The sequence below is a fragment of the Polyodon spathula genome, chromosome 43 (genome assembly GCF_017654505.1).
Source record: "Polyodon spathula isolate WHYD16114869_AA chromosome 43, ASM1765450v1, whole genome shotgun sequence".
Classification (NCBI taxonomy): domain Eukaryota; kingdom Metazoa; phylum Chordata; class Actinopteri; order Acipenseriformes; family Polyodontidae; genus Polyodon; species Polyodon spathula.
The window spans coordinates 2,726,864-2,747,584 of record NC_054576.1 but is presented as its reverse complement, the minus strand read 5'-3'; the positions used below and the strand labels follow the sequence as shown (position 1 = coordinate 2,747,584).

Below are 20,721 nucleotides of genomic sequence, written 5' to 3'. Positions count from 1 at the left end.
GAAGAAAAAGTCGAGCAAGAAATCCAAGCTGAGCAAAGCCGACATAGGAGCGCCCAGCAGCTTCGTGTGAGTTCCAATAGGGGGGCGACTGCGTCATGCAAATTGTGGCTGGGACAGTAGCCTGCCTGGGAATTGCCAGAAACACATTAGAATCCAGTACACCTTTGTGGCTGGCAGCTGTAGCTATCAAATGTAAGGCTGTAGTTAATACATACCTGGCAAGTTTTAATTAAAGGGCTGCTTGGATTAGCAGAGTAATTCCTTTTAAGACGTGTTTCTTTATTTATTTTTTTTGGTCTGCAGATATTAAACGTAGCCTATGAACAACAGCTAGCCAAGCGGTCCTTCCCTCACCTTTACAATCGAGCGCCACGCGAAGTTAGTTAACTTGAGGGGTTTAAAAGCTGATTGAAAGAGAATTCAGAGCTACAGTAAAGACACTGGGAAATGTTTGAATTAGTTCGCTTTGAACAGATTTATATATTTTTTTTGTTCTCCTTCAGGCACGTGTCTCACGTTGGCTGGGACCCCAATACTGGATTTGATGTAAGTAAGGGTAACCCCCAAATATTTGTGCATTAATAACTTTGAAAGCCCTTCGACGGATTTGCACGGCTCGTGAAAAAAAATGAATTGCCTGTCCCAGAACAGCTCCTTCCGCTGTTTTGGTGAATAAATAAATAAAAACAATTCTGGGGTTCTTCGGGGTAGATGTTTGACGGCAAAAGATTATTTGATCGGTAATAAGGGGAGTTGAAGTGAGCCTGGCAGCAGATCTGAGACTGCAGACCGTTTGTCTTTGAACTTAACAGTGTGTGGTTCGAGTCCAGCCTTCGCGTTTGCATTCAATTCAGTGGGCTGATATGCCAGTTCATTACAACAAGGACAGGACCCTAACTTGTTGCCTCCTAGTTCATATTGTATTCTAGTTGTTATCTGCCCTTGCTGTAAACGACACTGTATTTAAATACGAAGCTTGCACTGTAACCCTGCGCTGCCCTCCAACACCTGGGATAAGAGGGAATAAGCAAGGCCTGCGCTTGATTTGTAGGTTAACAACATGGACCCCGATCTGAAGTGTCTCTTCTCCAAAGCCGGGATCAGCGACGCTCAGCTGGCGGACGCAGAGACTTCCAAACTGATCCACGATTTCATCGAGCAGTCAGGCGGGCTGGAGGCCGTGAAGGAGGAGATGAGGAGGCAAGGTAACGTTCCTCCTCTGGGGGCGTCCTCCTGGAAAATTCAAGTTGCCAGCTAGTTTAGTTGGTGGACTGGGCTCCAGTGTTGCGTGCTTTGAGACGCTGACTCTCTCCCAATCTCTGTTCCAGAGCCTTACCCTCCTGCTCCTCCATCCCGCAGCGGCCCTCTCCCCCCGGTCCCGTCTCCTGCCCCCCCAGGGAGGGCTCCCGAGGCCTGGGGAGGGGGGATAGGGTCCTGTCCGGGGTTGTGCCTGGGGGACAGTGCCGCTCTCCCGCGAGGCGCCCGGGGAGGGTTGTCTTTTCCCAGGTCGGAGGTGGGGGCGGGTCGAGGTTCTCCCCCACGTGGGCTCCAGAGGGGGTGCAGGCGAGTCCCTCCCCCTCCCCTCCGTGGCACCAGGCGGGAGGATCCTCCCCGTGGGGGGCACCCTAGGTGTGGAGGGGAAGGGGGAGGACCTCCCCTCGTCCCCCTTCCCGAGGAGGGGGTTGGTGGCCGCCCCCCCCTCCCGCGAGGGGAGGGGGGCGGGGGGCAGGGGAGGAGCCCCCCGGGGGGGCCCTCTCACACTGGATCCTCCCCCCGACCGGCCCCTCCGCCCGCGGCAGGAGGACGAGGCGCTCTGTTGGATCAGATCGTCATGGGCAAGAAGCTGAAAAGTGTAAGTCTGAAATCACATTTTAATCCCAATCCCTCAATCTAACACCACTGTGTGCTTTCACTGGACTCTGAAGCTGAGGGAGTTCATTCTATATAGAGGGGGTGCAATTCAATATGTTAACAAGGGAGCATTATTCAGCAGCTTTCACTGGACTCTATGAAGCTGAGGGAGTTCATTCTATATAGAGGGGGTGCAATTCAATATGAGAACAAGGGAACATTATTCAGCAGCTTTCACTGGACTCTATGAAGCTGAGGGAGTTCATTCTATATAGAGGGGGTGCAATTCAATATGATAACAAGGGAACATTATTCAGCAGCTTTCACTGGACTCTATGAAGCTGAGGGAGTTCATTCTATATAGAGGGGGTGCAATTCAATATGAGAACAAGGGAACATTATTCAGCAGCTTTCACTGGACTCTATGAAGCTGAGGGAGTTCATTCTATATAGAGGGGGTGCAATTCAATATGAGAACAAGGGAACATTATTCAGCAGCTTTCACTGGACTCTATGAAGCTGAGGGAGTTCATTCTATATAGAGGGGGTGCAATTCAATATGTGAACAAGGGAACATTATTCAGCAGCTTTCACTGGACTCTATGAAGCTGAGGGAGTTCATTCTATATAGAGGGGGTGCAATTCAATGTGTTAACAAGGGAACATTATTCAGCAGCTTTCACTGGACTCTATGAAGCTGAGGGAGTTCATTCTATATAGAGGGGGTGGAATTCAATATGTTAACAAGGGAACATTATTCAGCAGATTTCACTGGACTCTATGAAGCAGAATTAGTTTGTTCTATATATAGAGGGGGCGTTTTTATTTCTCTGTGATGCTGAACTCTTGTCCAGAGCTGTCGAGCGAGTTGAATGTCTGACGCTGCGTGTGTTTGTGTCTCAGGTGCCCGACAGGACAGACTCTGCTCCCTCCGGTCCGGCTGAGAGCAGCGAAGGCCTGGTGGGGGCGCTAATGATGGTGATGCAGAAGAGAAGTAAAGTCATCCACTCCTCAGGTGGGTGCAGGAGGTCTTGCTGCTCTGAGATTTGAGTGCAGGCTTCACAGAACACCACAACTAATTCCACGCCTAAACATTGTAAAGCATAGGGAAGCATTGTAAATACAGAGAGGTCTGGTAAAGCATAGGAAAGCATTGTAAAGCACAGAGAGGTCTGGTAAAGCATAGGGAAGCATTGTAAAGCACAGATAGGTCTGGTAAAGCACAGGGAAGCATTGTAAAGCATAGAGAGGTCTGGTAAAGCATAGGGAAGCATTGTAAAGCTTAGAGAGGTCTGGTAAAGCATAGGGAAGCATTGTAAAGCACAGATAGGTCTGGTAAAACATAGGGAAGCATTGTAAAGCTCAGAGAGGTCTGGTAAAGCACAGGGAAGCTTTATTTTCTCTGCCTTTATTTTCAGATGAGGAAGAGGAAGACAGAGGGGAGGACGATGACGACGATGACTGGGATGACTGATCGTGTGGCTTTCTTCAAAAAACCTTTTTTTTTTTTTTTTTTTAATTCAACACTGAAATCTTGTTGCTTGCTAAGTTTCCATGGTACAGCGACAGTAGGGGAGACCGGGACTGGTTGGCACACTTTTTACTTTATTATTTTCCTCAATCTTGTGACATGCTGTCTCGTTCTATTGAAGAATAACTCTTCGCGTACAAATTGATGTTTTTAATTTCAGCATAACTTTATTCCAAATATGATATTTAGAAGGTTCTTGCTTTTACAGTAGACAGTAAACAAAACAGTAAACAAACAGCAAATAATTTAAATACGTGTAACATGGTGACACATTTTGGTGTAAAAGAAAATGCAACAACCAACCCCCAAAAATATGTGACAGCCTGCCCCAGCCAGACTTCACATGATAACTGAATTCTCTCAGGACTACTGGTGGGAGAACCTACTGGTTTTGTTTTTATGCCAAAAAGATAGTCAGTATCTGATTCTGTTTAACATGGCCACCAGTCCAAACAAACTCCAATACTACCAAGAGTTATAACATAAATAACAAAACTTATTTTGGGTATTAAAAAAAGAGAAAAATGTGCTAGCCTTTATGTTAGAAGGAATTGACCTCAGATTACAAGATGGTTGACTTCCAGACAACAGAAGACACATTTCAGTGCTAGCATCTCCTGCCTGCGCTGTCTAGTGTCACAGCTATGAGCACCGTGACAACCAGCCCGTGTGACAACCGACCGTGCGGTCTCCTCTGCACGGTACTCTCAGAATAATTGCTAAAAATCCTAGCTGATCCGTATTGCCTTCTTTCCCAAAGTTTCACGTTTTAGAAAGAACGTACACGTTATGTTAAAGTTAAATTTTTTTTTTTGGTTTAATGGTAGTTTATTTCCAGCTGTTGGAGAACAAATGCAAACGCTCCTTGCTGATTCTTCAAAGCTGCGCTCCCTGGGAGCACAGAGAAATTGTCGTCGGGGGGTGCTCAACGCAGAGCGAGTCTGATAGCTGGAATAAGAATGAATAATAAAATAATTTGCAAACATTTTTAGAATAATTTCTATCTGGAGAAATACACTTTTTTTTTTAAAGATGCATTTAGGAAATAACACAACGTGTGGCTTCTTTCTTTCTTTCTTTCTTTCTTTCTTTCTTTCTTTCTTTCTTTCTTTCTTTCTTTCTATCTGATGAAATACACACAAGTGCTTTTTAATGATAAGGTGCCAAATTTTTTTTTTTCAATTGAATTCTGTTCAAGTGCAATGTTGTGTATCTTTCAATAAAAGGGTGCCCTCTTGTGGCCTGGTATAAAGGTGTCGTTGCTTTGGAAATGTGAAAGATTATAGACATAAGAACATAAGAACATAAGAAAGTTTACAAACGAGAGGAGGCCATTCGACCCATCTTGCTAGTTTCGTTGTTAGTAGCTTATTGATCCCAGAATCTCATCAAGCAGCTTCTTGAAGGATCCCAGGGTGTCAGCTTCAACAACATTACTGGGGAGTTGATTCCAGACCCTCACAATTCTCTGTAAAAAAGTGCCTCCTATTTTCTGTTCTGAATGCCCCTTTGTCTAATCTCCATTTGTGACCCCTGGTCCTTGTTTCTTTTTTCAGGCTGAAAAAGTCCCTTGGGTCGACATTGTCAATACCTTTTAGAATTTTGAATGCTTGAATCAGGTCACCACGTAGTCTTCTTTGTTCAAGACTGAACAGATTCAATTCTTTTAGCCTGTCTGCATATGACATTCCTTTTAAGCCCGGAATAATTCTGGTCGCTCTTCTTTGCACTCTTTCTAGAGCAGCAATATCTTTTTTATAGCGAGGTGACCAGAATTGCACACAATATTCAAGATGAGGTCTTACTAGTGCATTGTACAGTTTTAACATTACTTCCCTTGATTTAAATTCAACACTTTTCACAATGTATCCGAGCATCTTGTTAGCCTTTTTTATAGCTTCCCCACATTGTCTAGATGAAGACATTTCTGAGTCAACATAAACTCTTAGGTCTTTTTCATAGATTCCTTCTCCAATTTCAGTATCTCCCATATGATATTTATAATGTACATTTTTATTTCCTGCGTGCAGTACCTTACACTTTTCTCTATTAAATGTCATTTGCCATGTGTCTGCCCAGTTCTGAATCTTGTCTAGATCATTTTGAATGACCTTTGCTGCTGCAACAGTGTTTGCCACTCCTCCTACTTTTGTGTTGTCTGCAAATTTAGTAAGTTTGCTTACTATACCAGAATATAAATCATTAGACATTATATGGGTCGTTATATTTTGTATTTGTATAGTAGAGAACCGCTTAACGAGTTACGATGAAGCTTGAAAAGGAACTTCTTCAGTACAAAAGATACTGCGTGTGGTTTAGGGGTCTTTCCATATATATATGATTTCTGTTTTTGTTGCAAAGTCTCAGTTGTTGAGTCTAGACTGAATTCATACAGGGCTCTCATATACCGGCACTTCAGTAGAACAAGAATATCTTGTTCTACTGAATATCTTCTATCAGGATGATATCAACCCCCGTTTTCTTAATTCTTAACAACCTGCCCTTTTTATTTATTTATTTATTTATTTATTTATTTTGGTGCCCTCGTATTTTTATAGCACGGTTAATTAACACATAAAACAGATTGTCTTGATAATTATTGCATTTAAGTAAACGTCAACGCGCAGGGGCACAGTGCGGTCAGAGTGTTCATTGAGACTCTAGATGGCGCTATTAGGCTTCTGTAGATTAAGTCTGGGTTTGTAAATGCAGACAGGTCAACTCATAATAATTTGCTTTTCGGCACGGGTGTGTTTATTGCAGCCTGCAGTTTCATGAAGTCTAGTATCATTAATATTGCAATGATCAGGAGCCAGGAGTTTGAGCAGGGTTAGAAACTCACACTAGCCCTGCTGCTGCTGCTGCACCCAGTCCTGGGGTTCAGAGCTCCCCTCAATGAAGTCTAGTATTATTAATATTGCAATGATCAGGAGGCAGGAGTTTGAGCAGGGTTAGAAACTCACACTAGCCCTGCTGCTGCTGCTGCACCCAGTCCTGGGGTTCAGAGCTCCCCTCAATGAAGTATTATTATTATTATTATTATTATTATTATTATTATTATTATTATTATTTATTATTTAGCAGATGCTTTTATACAAAGTGACTTACAGAGACTAAGGAGGTGAACTATGCATCATCAACAGCTGCTGCTGCTGCTGCAGTCTCTTGCAGTGCAGTCCAGCATAATACACTGACTGCTGCATTATTATACAGTCCAGCATAATACACTGACTGCTGCATTATTATACAGTCCAGCATAATACACTGACTGCTGCATTATTATACAGTCCAGCATAATACACTGACTGCTGCATTATTATACAGTCCAGCATAATACACTGACTGCTGCATTATTATACAGTCCAGCATAATACACTGACTGCTGCATTATTATACAGTCCAGCATAATACACTGACTGCTGCATTATTATTATTCTGCCTGGCTTTCATCTCCGCAACTCAACCAATCAACACAAACCATTCTGAAACAGCAGCCAATCGATAAAAACGCACCGGATAAAATTGACCAATGACAGAGAAACAGACGAGGCAAGCCAACCAATCGCATTTTGAAAAAGCAGCCGAAGTAACTGACGTCATGTCGGCTTGGCGTGGAATTCTCAGTCAGGTACTCGGTTTCCTCAGGCAGAGGCGGAGGCGTGGCATAGTGGGGTTTTTTTTAATAGACGCTGTAGAGAGCCAAGAGCCTCGTAGCTTAGGCGCAAAACTTTAGGATTTTCTCTTAGTGTCGTACTCCCCACCCCTGCTATCCGCACCGAAACAGATTAGGCAAAAAAACCCCCCCCCCTCCTGCTTAATTCGCGCCCTTATTAATATTATTAATAATTATGCCCCCCCGTTCTTTGTTGCTTTATATATTTTTATCAACTACTCTAGTTATAATAAAAAAATTTTCATAATAATAAATTAAGTCTTTGTTTAAAAAAGGTGAGATCAATATATTTTTTTTAAATTTTTAAAAAAAAAAAAAATTTATCAGAACCTTCCCAAAAAAAAAAAAAAAATTAACGTCGTGTTTTTATCTCTAAAAAAAAAAAAATTAAAAATTAACGTGTTTTTATCTCTAAAAAAAAAAAAAATTAAAAAAATTAACGTCGTGTTTTTATCTCTAAAAAAAAAAAAATTAAAAAAATTAACGTGTTTTTATCTCTAAAAATTAACGTGTTCTTATCTCTAAAAAAAAAAAAAAATTAAAAAAATTAAGTCGCTTTTTTTATCTCTAAAAAAAAAAAAAAAATAAAAAAAATTAAAACGCTGCTCTGAAGTTTTTTTTTCTTTCTGTGAGTTAATAAAAAAAAAAAAAAAATAAAAAAAAAATTAATTTTTTTTAGTTTGGGGTGATATTGTTTTTTTTCTAAAAAAAAAAAAAAAAAAATTAAAAAAATTACGTCGTGTTTTTATCTCTAAAAAAAAAAGTTCATAAAGTAAGTTAAAAAAAAAGAAACAAATCCTGTTTTATTTTTGTTGAATAAATGTCGACGCTGCTCTGAAGTTATATTTTTTCTTTCTGTGAGTTAATAACCAGAATTAAATCAAATGTTAATTTTTTTGTTATATATTTTTTAAATGAGCATACATGTGATTTGTAGTGATTTTTAATTTTTTTTAGTTTGGGGTAAGATATTGTATAGTACGGTATTAATTAACTAAATTAATAAAACGCACAATCGCAATAAAACAGTTAGATAAAACGTCGTTGTTTTCTTTCAAGTTTAGAAAGGAGACGATCTGTTGTGAAGCTTTGTGCAGATCTGATGTCGAGTGCGTATTTCTTATTCTTAATATTTGTGTGTTTTTTATACTTTTATTCTGCGATTTTATTGCAGGAAGTGAATGTTTTTCATAGTAAAGCTGAGGGGGAGAGGGAAGCGCAAAGCAAAAATTCAGCTTTGTGCATTCAGACTTAATTAAATTACACACCGTGCCCAATTTAATCTAGTTTTAATGTCCCGATGCATTTAAAATATTATCTGAATGCAATACCGGCTGTCCAAAAGTGTTACCGACGCATTGAAAAATGTGACATTTACAAAATAGCTCCTGATCATTGCAATATTAATAATACTAGACTTCATTGAGGGGAGCTCTGAACCCCAGGACTGGGTGCAGCAGCAGCAGGGCTAGTGTGAGTTTCTAACCCTGCTCAAACTCCTGGCTCCTGATCATTGCAATATTAATGCAATAGGACTTAATAATACTAGACTTCATTGAGGGGAGCTCTGAACCCCAGGACTGGGTGCAGCAGCAGCAGCAGGGCTAGTGTGAGTTTCTAACCCTGCTCAAACTCCTGGCTCCTGATCATTGCAATATTAATAATACTAGACTTCATTGAGGGGAGCTCTGAACCCCAGGACTGGGTGCAGCAGCAGCAGCAGGGCTAGTGTGAGTTTCTAACCCTGCTCAAACTCCTGGCTCCTGATCATTGCAATATTAATAATATACTAGACTTCATTGAGGGGAGCTCTGAACCCCAGGACTGGGTGCAGCAGCAGCAGGGCTAGTGTGAGTTTCTAACCCTGCTCAAACTCCTGCCTCCTGATCATTGCAATATTAATAATAATAATACTAGACTTCATTGAGGGGAGCTCTGAACCCCAGGACTGGGTGCAGCAGCAGCAGCAGGGCTAGTGTGAGTTTCTAACCCTGCTCAAACTCCTGGCTCCTGATCATTGCAATATTAATAATACTAGACTTCATTGAGGGGAGCTCTGAACCCCAGGACTGGGTGCAGCAGCAGCAGCAGGGCTAGTGTGAGTTTCTAACCCTGCTCAAACTCCTGCCTCCTGATCATTGCAATATTAATAATAACTAGACTTCATTGAGGGGAGCTCTGAACCCCAGGACTGGGTGCAGCAGCAGCAGCAGGGCTAGTGTGAGTTTCTAACCCTGCTCAAACTCCTGGCTCCTGATCATTGCAATATTAATAATACTAGACTTCATTGAGGGGAGCTCTGAACCCCAGGACTGGGTGCAGCAGCAGCAGCAGGGCTAGTGTGAGTTTCTAACCCTGCTCAAACTCCTGGCTCCTGATCATTGCAATATTAATAATACTAGACTTCATTGAGGGGAGCTCTGAACCCCAGGACTGGGTGCAGCAGCAGCAGGGCTAGTGTGAGTTTCTAACCCTGCTCAAACTCCTGCCTCCTGATCATTGCAATATTAATAATACTAGACTTCATTGAGGGGAGCTCTGAACCCCAGGACTGGGTGCAGCAGCAGCAGCAGGGCTAGTGTGAGTTTCTAACCCTGCTCAAACTCCTGGCTCCTGATCATTGCAATATTAATAATACTAGACTTCATTGAGGGGAGCTCTGAACCCCAGGACTGGGTGCAGCAGCAGCAGCAGGGCTAGTGTGAGTTTCTAACCCTGCTCAAACTCCTGGCTCCTGATCATTGCAATATTAATAATACTAGACTTCATTGAGGGGAGCTCTGAACCCCAGGACTGGGTGCAGCAGCAGCAGCAGCAGGGCTAGTGTGAGTTTCTAACCCTGCTCAAACTCCTGGCTCCTGATCATTGCAATATTAATAATAATAGACTTCATTGAGGGGAGCTCTGAACCCCAGGACTGGGTGCAGCAGCAGCAGCAGGGCTAGTGTGAGTTTCTAACCCTGCTCAAACTCCTGGCTCCTGATCATTGCAATATTAATAATACTAGACTTCATTGAGGGGAGCTCTGAACCCCAGGACTGGGTGCAGCAGCAGCAGCAGGGCTAGTGTGAGTTTCTAACCCTGCTCAAACTCCTGCCTCCTGATCATTGCAATATTAATAATACTAGACTTCATTGAGGGGAGCTCTGAACCCCAGGACTGGGAGCAGCAGCAGCAGCAGGGCTAGTGTGAGTTTCTAACCCTGCTCAAACTCCTGGCTCCTGATCATTGCAATATTAATAATAATAGACTTCATTGAGGGGAGCTCTGAACCCCAGGACTGGGAGCTGCAGCAGCAGCAGCAGGGCTAGTGTGAGTATCTAACCCTGCTCAAACTCCTGGCTCCTGATCATTGCAATATTAATAATACTAGACTTCATTGAGGGGAGCTCTGAACCCCAGGACTGGGAGCAGCAGCAGCAGGGCTAGTGTGAGTTTCTAACCCTGCTCAAACTCCTGCCTCCTGATCATTGCAATAGTTATAATAGTAATAATAGTAGTAGTAGTGATGATGATGATGATGTATGTGCTGCCCGTGTTGAGATGCCCATGCTCGGCCCCAGTGAACTCCCCCGAGCTGGTCAGTGATGCTGCAGGACGAGGTGGAGGTCTCTCTGCGGGCAGAGGTGGCTCGTCTCTCCTCGGAGCTGCAGGAGGCCGAGGAGGAGAAGCTGCAGGCTGCTCGCTATGGGCTCTCCGTGCTGGAGGAGAGCGGAGCCTTGAAGAAGAAGTACGCAGACCTGGAAACCGAGCATGAGGTGCTCAGACTGGAGCTTGAGCACCTGAAAGAGGTAAGCAGAGCGCTGGCCAAGCCGCCATGGCGGTTATGAGAATTACAATTGCAGCGTCAGCGTTAGCCTTTCGCTGCAGTAACTGCATTATAATTAGTTATGCAAAAGTAACGAGTCGCTACTCAAGTGAACATCTTTACTCTGTATGTTGTACTGCAATCGCAGGTATGAATACAGACACGTTAATATGTAACTTTCTTTCAAACACAAAAAGGAAGGGGGGTGGAGGGGGTCACTAAAATTGTTTAAAAATAGGAGAATGTTTGCTCAGTGTAAAACTGAATGATTTAAGTTTGGAACGATGTATAATTGAATTGTAATTGATCAATTATACGGTAATTACAAATACAATTCTGCATTGTGATTGCAATAGACCCGAAGCCTGGCCCGTTTTAATACTCTACAGGGAAGGTTTCTATTTCCCATAAAGGCGTAGTTAATTTTTTTTGAGGCAAATTATATGAAGTACAGTGTTTTTGATAAGTGACAGGTTTGACTGCCTTGGCTTTTTAAAATGTTCGTTCACAGCAGATGCAATGAGAGTGCCATCGGGCAGTCTCTACCGAATGATTTCAGTTTGATTTTAGCTTGTAGCCTGTGATCCTGAATCGCAGTGGATTTCACCGTCCGTGACCTGGCAAAGAGGATTTTAAAATCAATATTCTGCAATAAAGAGAAGTAACTGCTGAGCTTTAAATAGGATGTGCCCTGTCAGGCTGAAAGCTGATGCATTCTGAACGTGCTCTTTTACTACTGCTTCATCTCTACCTCGTATTAACTGCTTGTGTTCCCAAGGCAGTGAGCTCAATGATAAATAGGGCGATTTTACAGCAGCATGGTTTGCAGTATTACTGGTTCGAATTTCATTTTATAGGTAGGATCACGGACAGTTATAATTCCGTGTCTGTTTTCTTGCAGGTAGTCTATAGGAGTCGGTTTATAGAAAGGGGAGGTTTTGCAAGGCGCCCTCAAAATTCCACCACAGTTAGATCTCGCATGGCACCCTTTTATATAAACCTCTGGAGGGAGTTTAGAAACACACACAACTGCTTTTACAGTCCCTGACTGTCCCTTATGTAAATGACCTTGGGTAAGACAGTCCAAGGTTGTTGCTAATCAGGTCTGCGAACCCAGACAATAAAGGCATTAGGTACCAGTGACCATCTTTATTTCTCTCCTTAAGATAGCTGCTGAAGTAGATTGTTTTTAATTTTAAAAGTTGTGTTTGTTTCAGGCGCTGGCGGACTCTGTGAGTAATCACAAGAAGGTGACTGTGGATGGAGAGAACCGTGAGGAATCCCTGCTGAGAGAAACCGCCGCCAAAGAGGCTGCCCTGGAGGAGAGGATCGAGGAGCTGCAGAACGAGCTGAAACAGAGCCAGGCTGCCCAGAACAGGACCCAGTCTGAGAACGAGCGCTGCAGCATGCTCTCCCACCAACTCAACAAGGTGACTTGACACTGCTTTACAACAGGAGGTGGGGTGTACAGTGTATCCCGGGGGGTTGCGAGACGGTTCAGGGGAAAGAAAATAATAAAAAGGAACTCGCACATCTTAACCTGCCAAAAATTTAGCATCACCCTTTAGAATGAACTAATTTTTGCTTCATGAAGTCGAATTAAACCTGCTGAATAATCTCACGTTAACATATTGAATTAACACGCCAGCGCTTTGTAGTTTTCCAGATACTTAACAAAAACACGACAGCAAATTTAAAAAAAAAAGTTCGAAACTTGAAATGCTGTACTGCTATAATGGCTTCCAGTAGACTCTTGCGATATAATATTACACGATGATAAATAAAATATCTTCTCAAAATATGAACAGCATTTACAATTTAGCAGAGCTGTGGAATATAACTGGTTATAATTTCTATCCCGGCATTTTTATAAATGGGGTGATGGACATTCGTAGTTCCATATGTATTTTCTTGCAGGGACACTGTTGGAGTCGAGTTTTATAGCAAGGGGAGGTTTTGCAAGGCAGGCAGCTGTGGCTGTCAGAAACATAAACACAATATAAACTGTATAATCGACCTTTCACAGCATTAAGACGACACTAATAAACCCCTTGCTACACAACGCTGCGAAAAAGCTTAACGTTAATAACGAGAGCTGGGGTCAGCGCTGGCCCTCAAATCGGTGATGCAAAACACATGGCCAGAGCTCTACTATATCCTGTGTTACGACTGTATAACCTAACCAAAGGACACCCAGCGTTTTGTTATTGATGATCTTGCAGTCTGTCCCCCTCTTGTCTGTGAAGATACACGGTTGCTTTCTGGGCGCACACGGCTTTCCCTATTAAGGTCTGCTATGCAGTGCTGTGCAGGTTGTTATAATCTAACTATTTACATGCACTGCCAAGCCTCCTACAGCAGCAAGTCTGATCCTCTTAATTTGTTATGAAGTGTCCCTTATCCCTCTGTGTCCTCTGGGTTATAATGATAGATACAAAGTTTAACAACTGTGACTGTAGAGGTTTATACAGCAAGCATTGAAATACGCTTCTCTCATTTTGGGATCTGTCTTGCATTCATTCAGATCCAACGACAATGCCCCGGGCGATTTATCCAAATGCAGTGGTTTAAACACACGCTTTTTGTTCGTCGTTATCCATATTCCACAAAGGGAATACTCCGGGGACGTTCGTGTAGCGCCGTGTCGTTATTTCCCTCCTGAGGATAGCTAAGCCGCTCGGTTTTAACTGAAATATATTGCCCTATATAAAATGGCTGTTGCTGTCGATTGGAATTTAATGTACCTGTGCTCATGTCCTGCCGCTTTTCCCTTTAGGAGTACGAATGCTTGGAGGCTGAGAGAAGCCAGCTCCGGGAAGACATTAAAGAGTACAAGATCAGAGAACTGAGACAACTCCAGGACAACGCAGGACTGGAGGAAGAGAACATCTCCCTGCAGAAGCAGGTCTCAGCGCTGAAAGAGAACCAGGTACACTGTTCAGAACTGAAACTGGGGAACTGTACGGCGTGGTTTTCATTCCAGCCTGAGCTCTTAATTACTTTAACTAGACCCTTAGTTGAACTAATCATATGCTTAATTTGACTTGTTTCGTTGTTTTCAGCAATACCGTTTTTTAAAGTAACTTGGAATCTGCATTTTTTTACGAGATGAGGACATCTTACAAAGTCAGATTAAGCAAATTATTAATTGTCTTTTTTTTTTTTTTAAATAGGTCTGGACATCTATTCTTTCACAGGTGTATGAACCCTGTATGGGCTTTTCCGACAATTAGCTGATATTATTTTGGAGATCGCCGACCCTCGGCTAGGTCTGTTTCCAGCCTTCAAGGCAGAGCAGGAGGGAGGTTGATGCTAGTCAATCCAGGTGTTTTGTACAGTGGTGTGAGCGCAGTGTCGATAACCAGCCGCCCTTGCTTCCCTCCCAGGTGGAGTTTGAGGCGGTGAAGCACGAGATGAAGTGGCACTCCGAGGAGCTGGAGCTGCTGAACGCACAGCTGGAGGAGCAGGCGCGCCTCCGGGAGATCTCCGAGAGGCAGCTGGAGGAGGCTCTGGAGGAGCTGAAGCAGGAGCGGGAGCAGAACAACAGCCTGCGCAAGGAGCTCGCCTCCTACGGCCTCAACCCTTTCGACTCGCTCTGCAACCTGCAGCAGCACCTGGAGGAGCTGGGGCTGGAACTGAGCCTGCAAGGGGAGGAGGAGGGGAAGGAAAGCGGCTTAAACAACAGCACCCCCCTCAACGGGGTCCATAACGCCTCCCCCCACCACAGCAAGGTCTTCCGACCCGCCCCCAGCCTAGTCTCGGACCTGCTCAGTGAGCTCAACCTCTCCGAGACGCAGAGACTCAGGCAGCAGCTGCTCCAGGTAACCCACGCCTGATCACAGAGGGTTAGCTCCACGCAACAGTTACCAAGCTTTGAAATATAACCCCCTTAGCAAGCAGTATGATAAAAGAAACAGTTTGGAAATATATCTCACTGAAACAAACATCTTTTTACACCTTCTGGTTTTGTTTCTTGAAAAGTTCGTTCAGCGGGTCAGGTTTATGTCTTGCAGTCGGCAAAGCAAGAGAAGAACAGAACACAAACTTGTTTTGGGTGTCAAACCTCAGACTAATTAAAACTGGCATAAGAATCATTTTACGCAGGTCACCAATCCTAGTGTGTGTGCAACTCGCTCCCATTCCTCAAACACAGCTTATTCATATGATTTCGTACTGGTATCAGTCTTAATCTCACTACTACTGTCCCGCTCCCCCCCCCCCCCCCCCCCCACCCCGATCACATGTGTACCTTCTTTCTTGTGGCTGCATTTGTTTGCAGCTGTATAAACATCTCTTGCACAGTATCCCTTTTGCTCACACCTGTTTCCAGCAATGCTTTGTGGATTTGGAAATGTTTGCACAGGGAAAATACCTTTTGATCAAGCACACTTGTTTCCAAGCAGGCTTTGTTGTCTCCCTGGGGTCGCGTAACAAAGCTGTGCAAACAGCTGAACTACTAAACCTAACCACGTTTTGCACCATCTTGCCTTTTTATAGTTGTGAAGGACTAAAAGCTGCTTTTGTAATGCTTCCTTATCCACTATTAAATAGCAGTGCGTCCAGGTTATTTAATAAATGACTGGATTAGTTTATCAGAATCACGTTGTTTGATAGAATGAGCTTGTATGGAAGAGTCGTGTGTGTGTGAGCTGCTTTCGTTTCCTGTTGTGTGCGGACGAGAGACCACATCCCCCCTCCTACGCCCGCAGCACTGTGCAAAAATTGCGCAAAACAGCCATTTTAAATGATAAAAAAAGATTTCAGCAGTACTAGCCAAACTAGACTTACTCAAATAGTAAAAGATTAATAATTGATTCAGTCCATTGTCGTCGGCAAGTTTCTTTTATATTGACATTTTACAGATTCATATATACAGTAATATTATATTACTCACACATATATATATATATATATATATATAAAATATTTCTGTGTTCTGCAGTCACATTTTATCTAGCTAGTTTTTGCACAGTTGCGGTAAAGACAACATCTTTCTCTTTTGATAATCTTTAGCTTGGTCTTCTGTGACAACGTGCAAACATAAGTTTATGAATGAGAGGCGGCCATTTGGTTCCACATCACTCGGTCATGCGAGGACGTGAATCCAAAAGTAATTTAAAAAATAATTCTAAAATATTTTATCAATGAATTAACTAATGCGAGATTCTTCGTTGGCAGACGGAGCGAATGCAGGCCTGTCCGGCTTGGTTCAGGAGCTGCAGAGGCAGCTAGAGAACACCAAGGGTGCTCTGGGGGAGCAGCAGGGCAAGACTCACAAACTGGCCGAACAGGTGGAAGCCCTGCAGGGCTGTAAGGAGCTCCTGCTGCAGCATGGGGGGTACGGCAAGGAGCACTGTGCTGGCTCTGGGGAGAGCGGGCAGGACCAGTACTACGAACTGGACGTCAGCGGGACAGAGATGCTGGAGTGCAGCTCCCGAGCTCCCAACGGAGAACTGACACGGCTCAGGAAGGACTTGCTGGAGGCTGGGGCCAAGTACTCTGCCCTGGAGAGCAAATGCAGGCAGGAGAAGGACCGGTGGAGGGGGGAGGCGCAGGAACTGTCCGAAAAGATCCGGCAGTGCATCAGATCCAGCCGGCAGGACAGGGAACGCATCTCTGAGCTTGAAAAGGAAATCGGAGCCACCCGCAGAGTGGCCACCGACTCCGAAAGCAGCCTGAGCATGGCCCAGGACGAGCTGGTAGCCGCCTCCGAGGAGCTGGCCTACCTGTACCACCACGTCTGCACATGCAGCAACGTGACGCCCAGCCGCATCATGCTGGATTACTACAGGGAGGGTCGCGGCAGCCACAACCCGCTGAGGAAACGCAGGTCTTCGGACCTCCACGCAAAGAGCCTGTTAAACCTGGACTCCCCCGTCGCGGAAAGCGGGAGCAGTGGCGAGGCCTCGCCAGCAGGGGGCAGCCCAAACTCTCCCACCCTGGATTTCCGGGACCCCTCCAATGTGAGAAACTTGATCGCCGTGTTGCGCAGCCAGATCAAGCACCTTCAGGTACATGGCGTGTGTGTGGTTGTTTGTTCATAGGGTGGACATTGTTTCTACATCAGCTTCAGTCACAGTCCTTTTAGACTGGTAAAACTGTTATGAGGTTGATAAAACATACTTGCATTATAAAGCATAGGTAGAAATCGTATCGTGGTACAATTGTACAAGCAGTGACCTGAAGGGGCTGTAATCCGTTTATCAACGTGTCCCTGTTAAGCAGACTTGCAATTAGCTAGTATGGCGTTGTAGTTCATCTCTGTGCCTGCAGGTGGCGGTGGAGCTCTTGAGGCGGCGAGGCACCCTGCCTGCCTCAGAGGCAGAGCGGGACGGGGAGGCTCTCCTGGAGGAAGTGCTCAAACTGAAGTCTCAGCTCAGTACCAAGAGGGAGCAAATCGTCACGCTCCGGACCGTCCTCAAGGCAAACAAGCAGGTAGATGATGCAGCCATTCATAATCTAATCTAACATTCATTCATCGATTTGAGCTGTCCTGGTCCTGGAGCCGAACGTGTATTATGTAACTAGAGTATTTTCATGTATTGTACTTCTATTGCAATGTGAATATACATATTTTTAAGTTGGATTTAAAAGCCGTGAAGCATCTCCAGTAAGCAGACATTCTGACCCGAGTCTTCTGGGGGAGCAGATCTGTTAGAAATGACTGCCTGAACCTGCATGGAATGAACACAGCCTGTCCATTTCTGGAAATGTCTATATGAACAATCACTTACAGTGATCCATCTGCTGGTTTTAGCATCGCTGCATTAAACAGCATAGATTTTTGACAAAAGATAAAACCACACAAAATGTGCCCTATCTCCAGTAAAAGCTTATAAAACTCGTGTGGATGCCAAAAGGGTTTCCCTTCCGATCATTGACTGCTCTGTGTAACATCTGAATTAGATTAAGTATCCGTATGTTTTACTAAACTGCAGCACCTCAAATAAACATTTTGAGTTCGGATATTTCGGCTTGAAACTCCCCACTAGCCCTGCACCCACTCCTGGTTTTCAGAACCTCCCTCGATTTGTGTATTAAAAGATCAAGAGCCAAGAGTTAGATAATTAAATTGTTCCTCCCTTTTTATAGCTGCTTGAAAAACTGCATAAGAATAACAAACGCCATTCTGCCCAGCTAAGCTCATCCAGTACCTAATGTCTTGACCTCAAAACTTTGTCAAGTTGGGTCTTAAAGGATCCCAGTGATTCAGCAACATGACTAGGTAACCCGTTCCATATCCTCACCACTCTGTGTGAAATGACTCCTTCCCTCTGTCCTACGTCTGACCATTTCAGTAACATACCTAAACGAGGCAAATTCTGAAACCCTGCACGGTGCGAGAGTTTCGAGTGCTGCGGTTTTAGGGAAATCTGTCTGCCCAGAAGTCTTCTCTCCTGACTCCTTGTCTGTGATATTTACGCTGGGTGCTCTGTGTGTACCAGACAGCGGAGGTAGCCTTGTCCAATCTGAAGAGTAAGTACGAGAATGAGAAAACGCTGGTGTCGGAGACCGTGCTGAAGCTACGCAATGAACTGAAGGCTCTGAAGGAGGACTCTGCCACCTTCTCCTCGGTGAGGTCCGTGTTCACCAACAGGTCAGTTACACCCCGGCTTAGAACCTGGATGGCCACAGTGTAAGGCTGGGCGATTTAAAAAAAAAAAAAAAAAAAAAAAAAAAAAAATCATTGCAAATCATATACAAATGCAAAGTTTTTAACTTCAGTTTGGGAGGAAGGACTTGTCGCCCGTGCGCACATTGTCACTTTTCAGTCAGTCCAAAAAAATAATTATAATGATTACATGTCGTTCACCCCTCTTTGTTCAATACATTCACTTTCCTCCAGCTCTTTTAGTTACCACCTGGTCAGCTTCAGGGGGTCTTTTCTCTTTTCCACACAGCCAGGCGATGCGGGTTTGAGATCAGATGTATAATCTTGTACCGTACTCCATAATTGTGGCCTCTGCTGACGGCAGTAATTGAAAGGAACCTAGCGTTTGTCCTTCACCCCTTGCACTAGTAAAGCTTCAATTCCTTCACAAGCTAGTCTGAGTGACCCCCCCTTTCTCCTCCTCGCAGGTGTGACCAGTACGTGACTCGGCTGGATGAGCTGCAGCGGCAGCTAGAGGCCGCCGAGGACGAGAAGAAGACCCTGAACTCGCTGCTGCGCATGGCCATCCAGCAGAAACTGGGTCTGACCCAGAGACTGGAGGAGCTGGAGACCCCTCACCCCGGAGCCAGCCCTCGCCAGAGCCGCAGCAAGCCGGTCCGATCCTCCCGCACCCCCCAAGCCAGCCCGGTCAGATCCAGACTCCCCGCTGCTAACAGTCCCGCTAGACCCTGCAGCTCCTCAACTAGACACTCTGTCAGCCCTTCCAATGCAAGGCCGTTGCCTTTTACAGAATACCTGTATTTGTATAAACAGGACGGTTAGCTTCTTGCAGGACAAAAAGCGAGCCATCTTAAAGACACGCTGCTACCAATTCAGCGAATTTTAAAACCATTTGAAAAACAACCTTTCCACAGCGTCTCACCGAAGCCGTTTTTTATGTCTCTGGAATTTTAATTTGGTCAGAAACACTGACTCTCCTTTCTTTCTTCTCCTTATTTGTTTCATTCCCAACTGAAAACTTCATGGCAAATCATAAAAACCTATCCTGTACAGTGAATAAACCAAACCAGTGAATCATCAGAATTGAAAAAAATGTTAAAATGAAGGATTTTGCACTAAAATAACTTGCGTTTTGTTAAGTCTTACAATTTCACAGCTGTTTTTAATTGCAGAATGTAAATATTAGTTACAGTTTAATATATTTTATAGTGAAGGCAAGTCTTATTTTTAGTGGATCGCTGTTCCTGTCCGTGGTGACTTCAGTGTGACCCACATGAGTCTTTTTGAAATTCTATATAGGAGTCGGGTTAAAGATGGCTTTTTTTTTTTTCATTCTTTTTATCAAGAATGTGTTTGTAATCTCATACTTGTCGCAGCAGGAGAATGCTTTGTTTCCTTCGTGGGATTACATTTTTTTTTTTTTATTATTAAACGAAGAACTGAAGTAGTAAGTTGACACCAACAAAATATATATATTTTTTTTGTGTGAAACTGACCAGATTGTGGGACTCTGGCAGTTCAAAATCATGCCACGTGCTCTCAAACCAGAAACAGACTTTAAAGAAACAGTGAAAAGAAAGATATGTAATTCTCAGGAGTTTTGCACAATAAACCAAGCCCAGTTTTGAGTAACGGTCTGAATGGTGCCGTTAATGTATTCTGAAAGGAAACCTGATTTATGACCAGTTTGTGTTACTGGTTTAGGCAACATTCTATTCTGTGACTGTAAACTGGTGCAGAGTAGACCCTCAGACTGTGCTGATTAACAAATGCATCGGTTAGAAAGAACGTTTGGCACATTGCCTTTTACAAAGGGGTTGCAGAAGGCAAATTTTAGCATGGCCGGGGTGTGGAGGGCATGCTCGGGTATTCCCTGGTTCCATGGTTACTGTGGAAGGCTGAAGGAACACTGTGGTTTGGCTCGAAGTCCGTCCAACAATCCTGAACCTCTGATGGCTGTTATTCAGGACGATGCCCTCCGTGCCCAGAATTGTGAACGGCTTGAGGATCGTGACTGAATAGGTCCATCAGGAACCCTCGCAGAGTCTGTGACGTCAGATTTGACTAGTCCCGTTTGTTTCTGGGTTAGGCCATAACTTATGTGTCGCCGGTCCGTAACATCATGAGGGTTAACTCCCAAATGTCGACACAATTTTTTTATGTATTTATTTAGTGGGGAACAAGAGACGGAATAAGGGTTTCGGTCACTTTACAAAATGTTAATTGTTTTGAGACAAAACTTGACG

General features: G+C 44.0%; 2 protein-coding genes across 2 annotated transcripts in view; both read left to right on the top strand.

Moving 5' to 3' along the window:
• Positions 1 to 3,340, top strand: part of LOC121305492 (wiskott-Aldrich syndrome protein homolog) — a 9,269-nt gene extending 5,929 nt beyond the window's left edge. Inside the window, exons 7-12 of the mRNA XM_041237133.1 lie at positions 1 to 66; positions 504 to 546; positions 1,052 to 1,205; positions 1,329 to 1,852; positions 2,755 to 2,866; positions 3,270 to 3,340. The exon at positions 1 to 66 is cut by the window's left edge and continues 130 nt beyond it. Coding sequence (XP_041093067.1) covers positions 1 to 66; positions 504 to 546; positions 1,052 to 1,205; positions 1,329 to 1,852; positions 2,755 to 2,866; positions 3,270 to 3,325 — 955 coding nt within the window. The 3' untranslated portion in view covers positions 3,326 to 3,340. The remainder of the gene's footprint in view (positions 67 to 503; positions 547 to 1,051; positions 1,206 to 1,328; positions 1,853 to 2,754; positions 2,867 to 3,269) is intronic.
• Positions 3,341 to 10,517: 7,177 nt separating this feature from the next.
• On the top strand, positions 10,518 to 20,525 carry LOC121305370 (protein bicaudal D homolog 2-like). The gene is made up of 8 exons (XM_041236970.1): positions 10,518 to 10,846; positions 12,081 to 12,293; positions 13,640 to 13,792; positions 14,250 to 14,683; positions 16,037 to 16,874; positions 17,137 to 17,298; positions 18,309 to 18,460; positions 18,943 to 20,525. The coding sequence occupies exons 1-8, from the start codon at positions 10,643 to 10,645 to the stop codon at positions 19,295 to 19,297; spliced, it is 2,511 nt and encodes an 836-aa protein (XP_041092904.1). The 5' UTR covers positions 10,518 to 10,642; the 3' UTR covers positions 19,298 to 20,525.
• Positions 20,526 to 20,721: the final 196 nt, after the last annotated feature.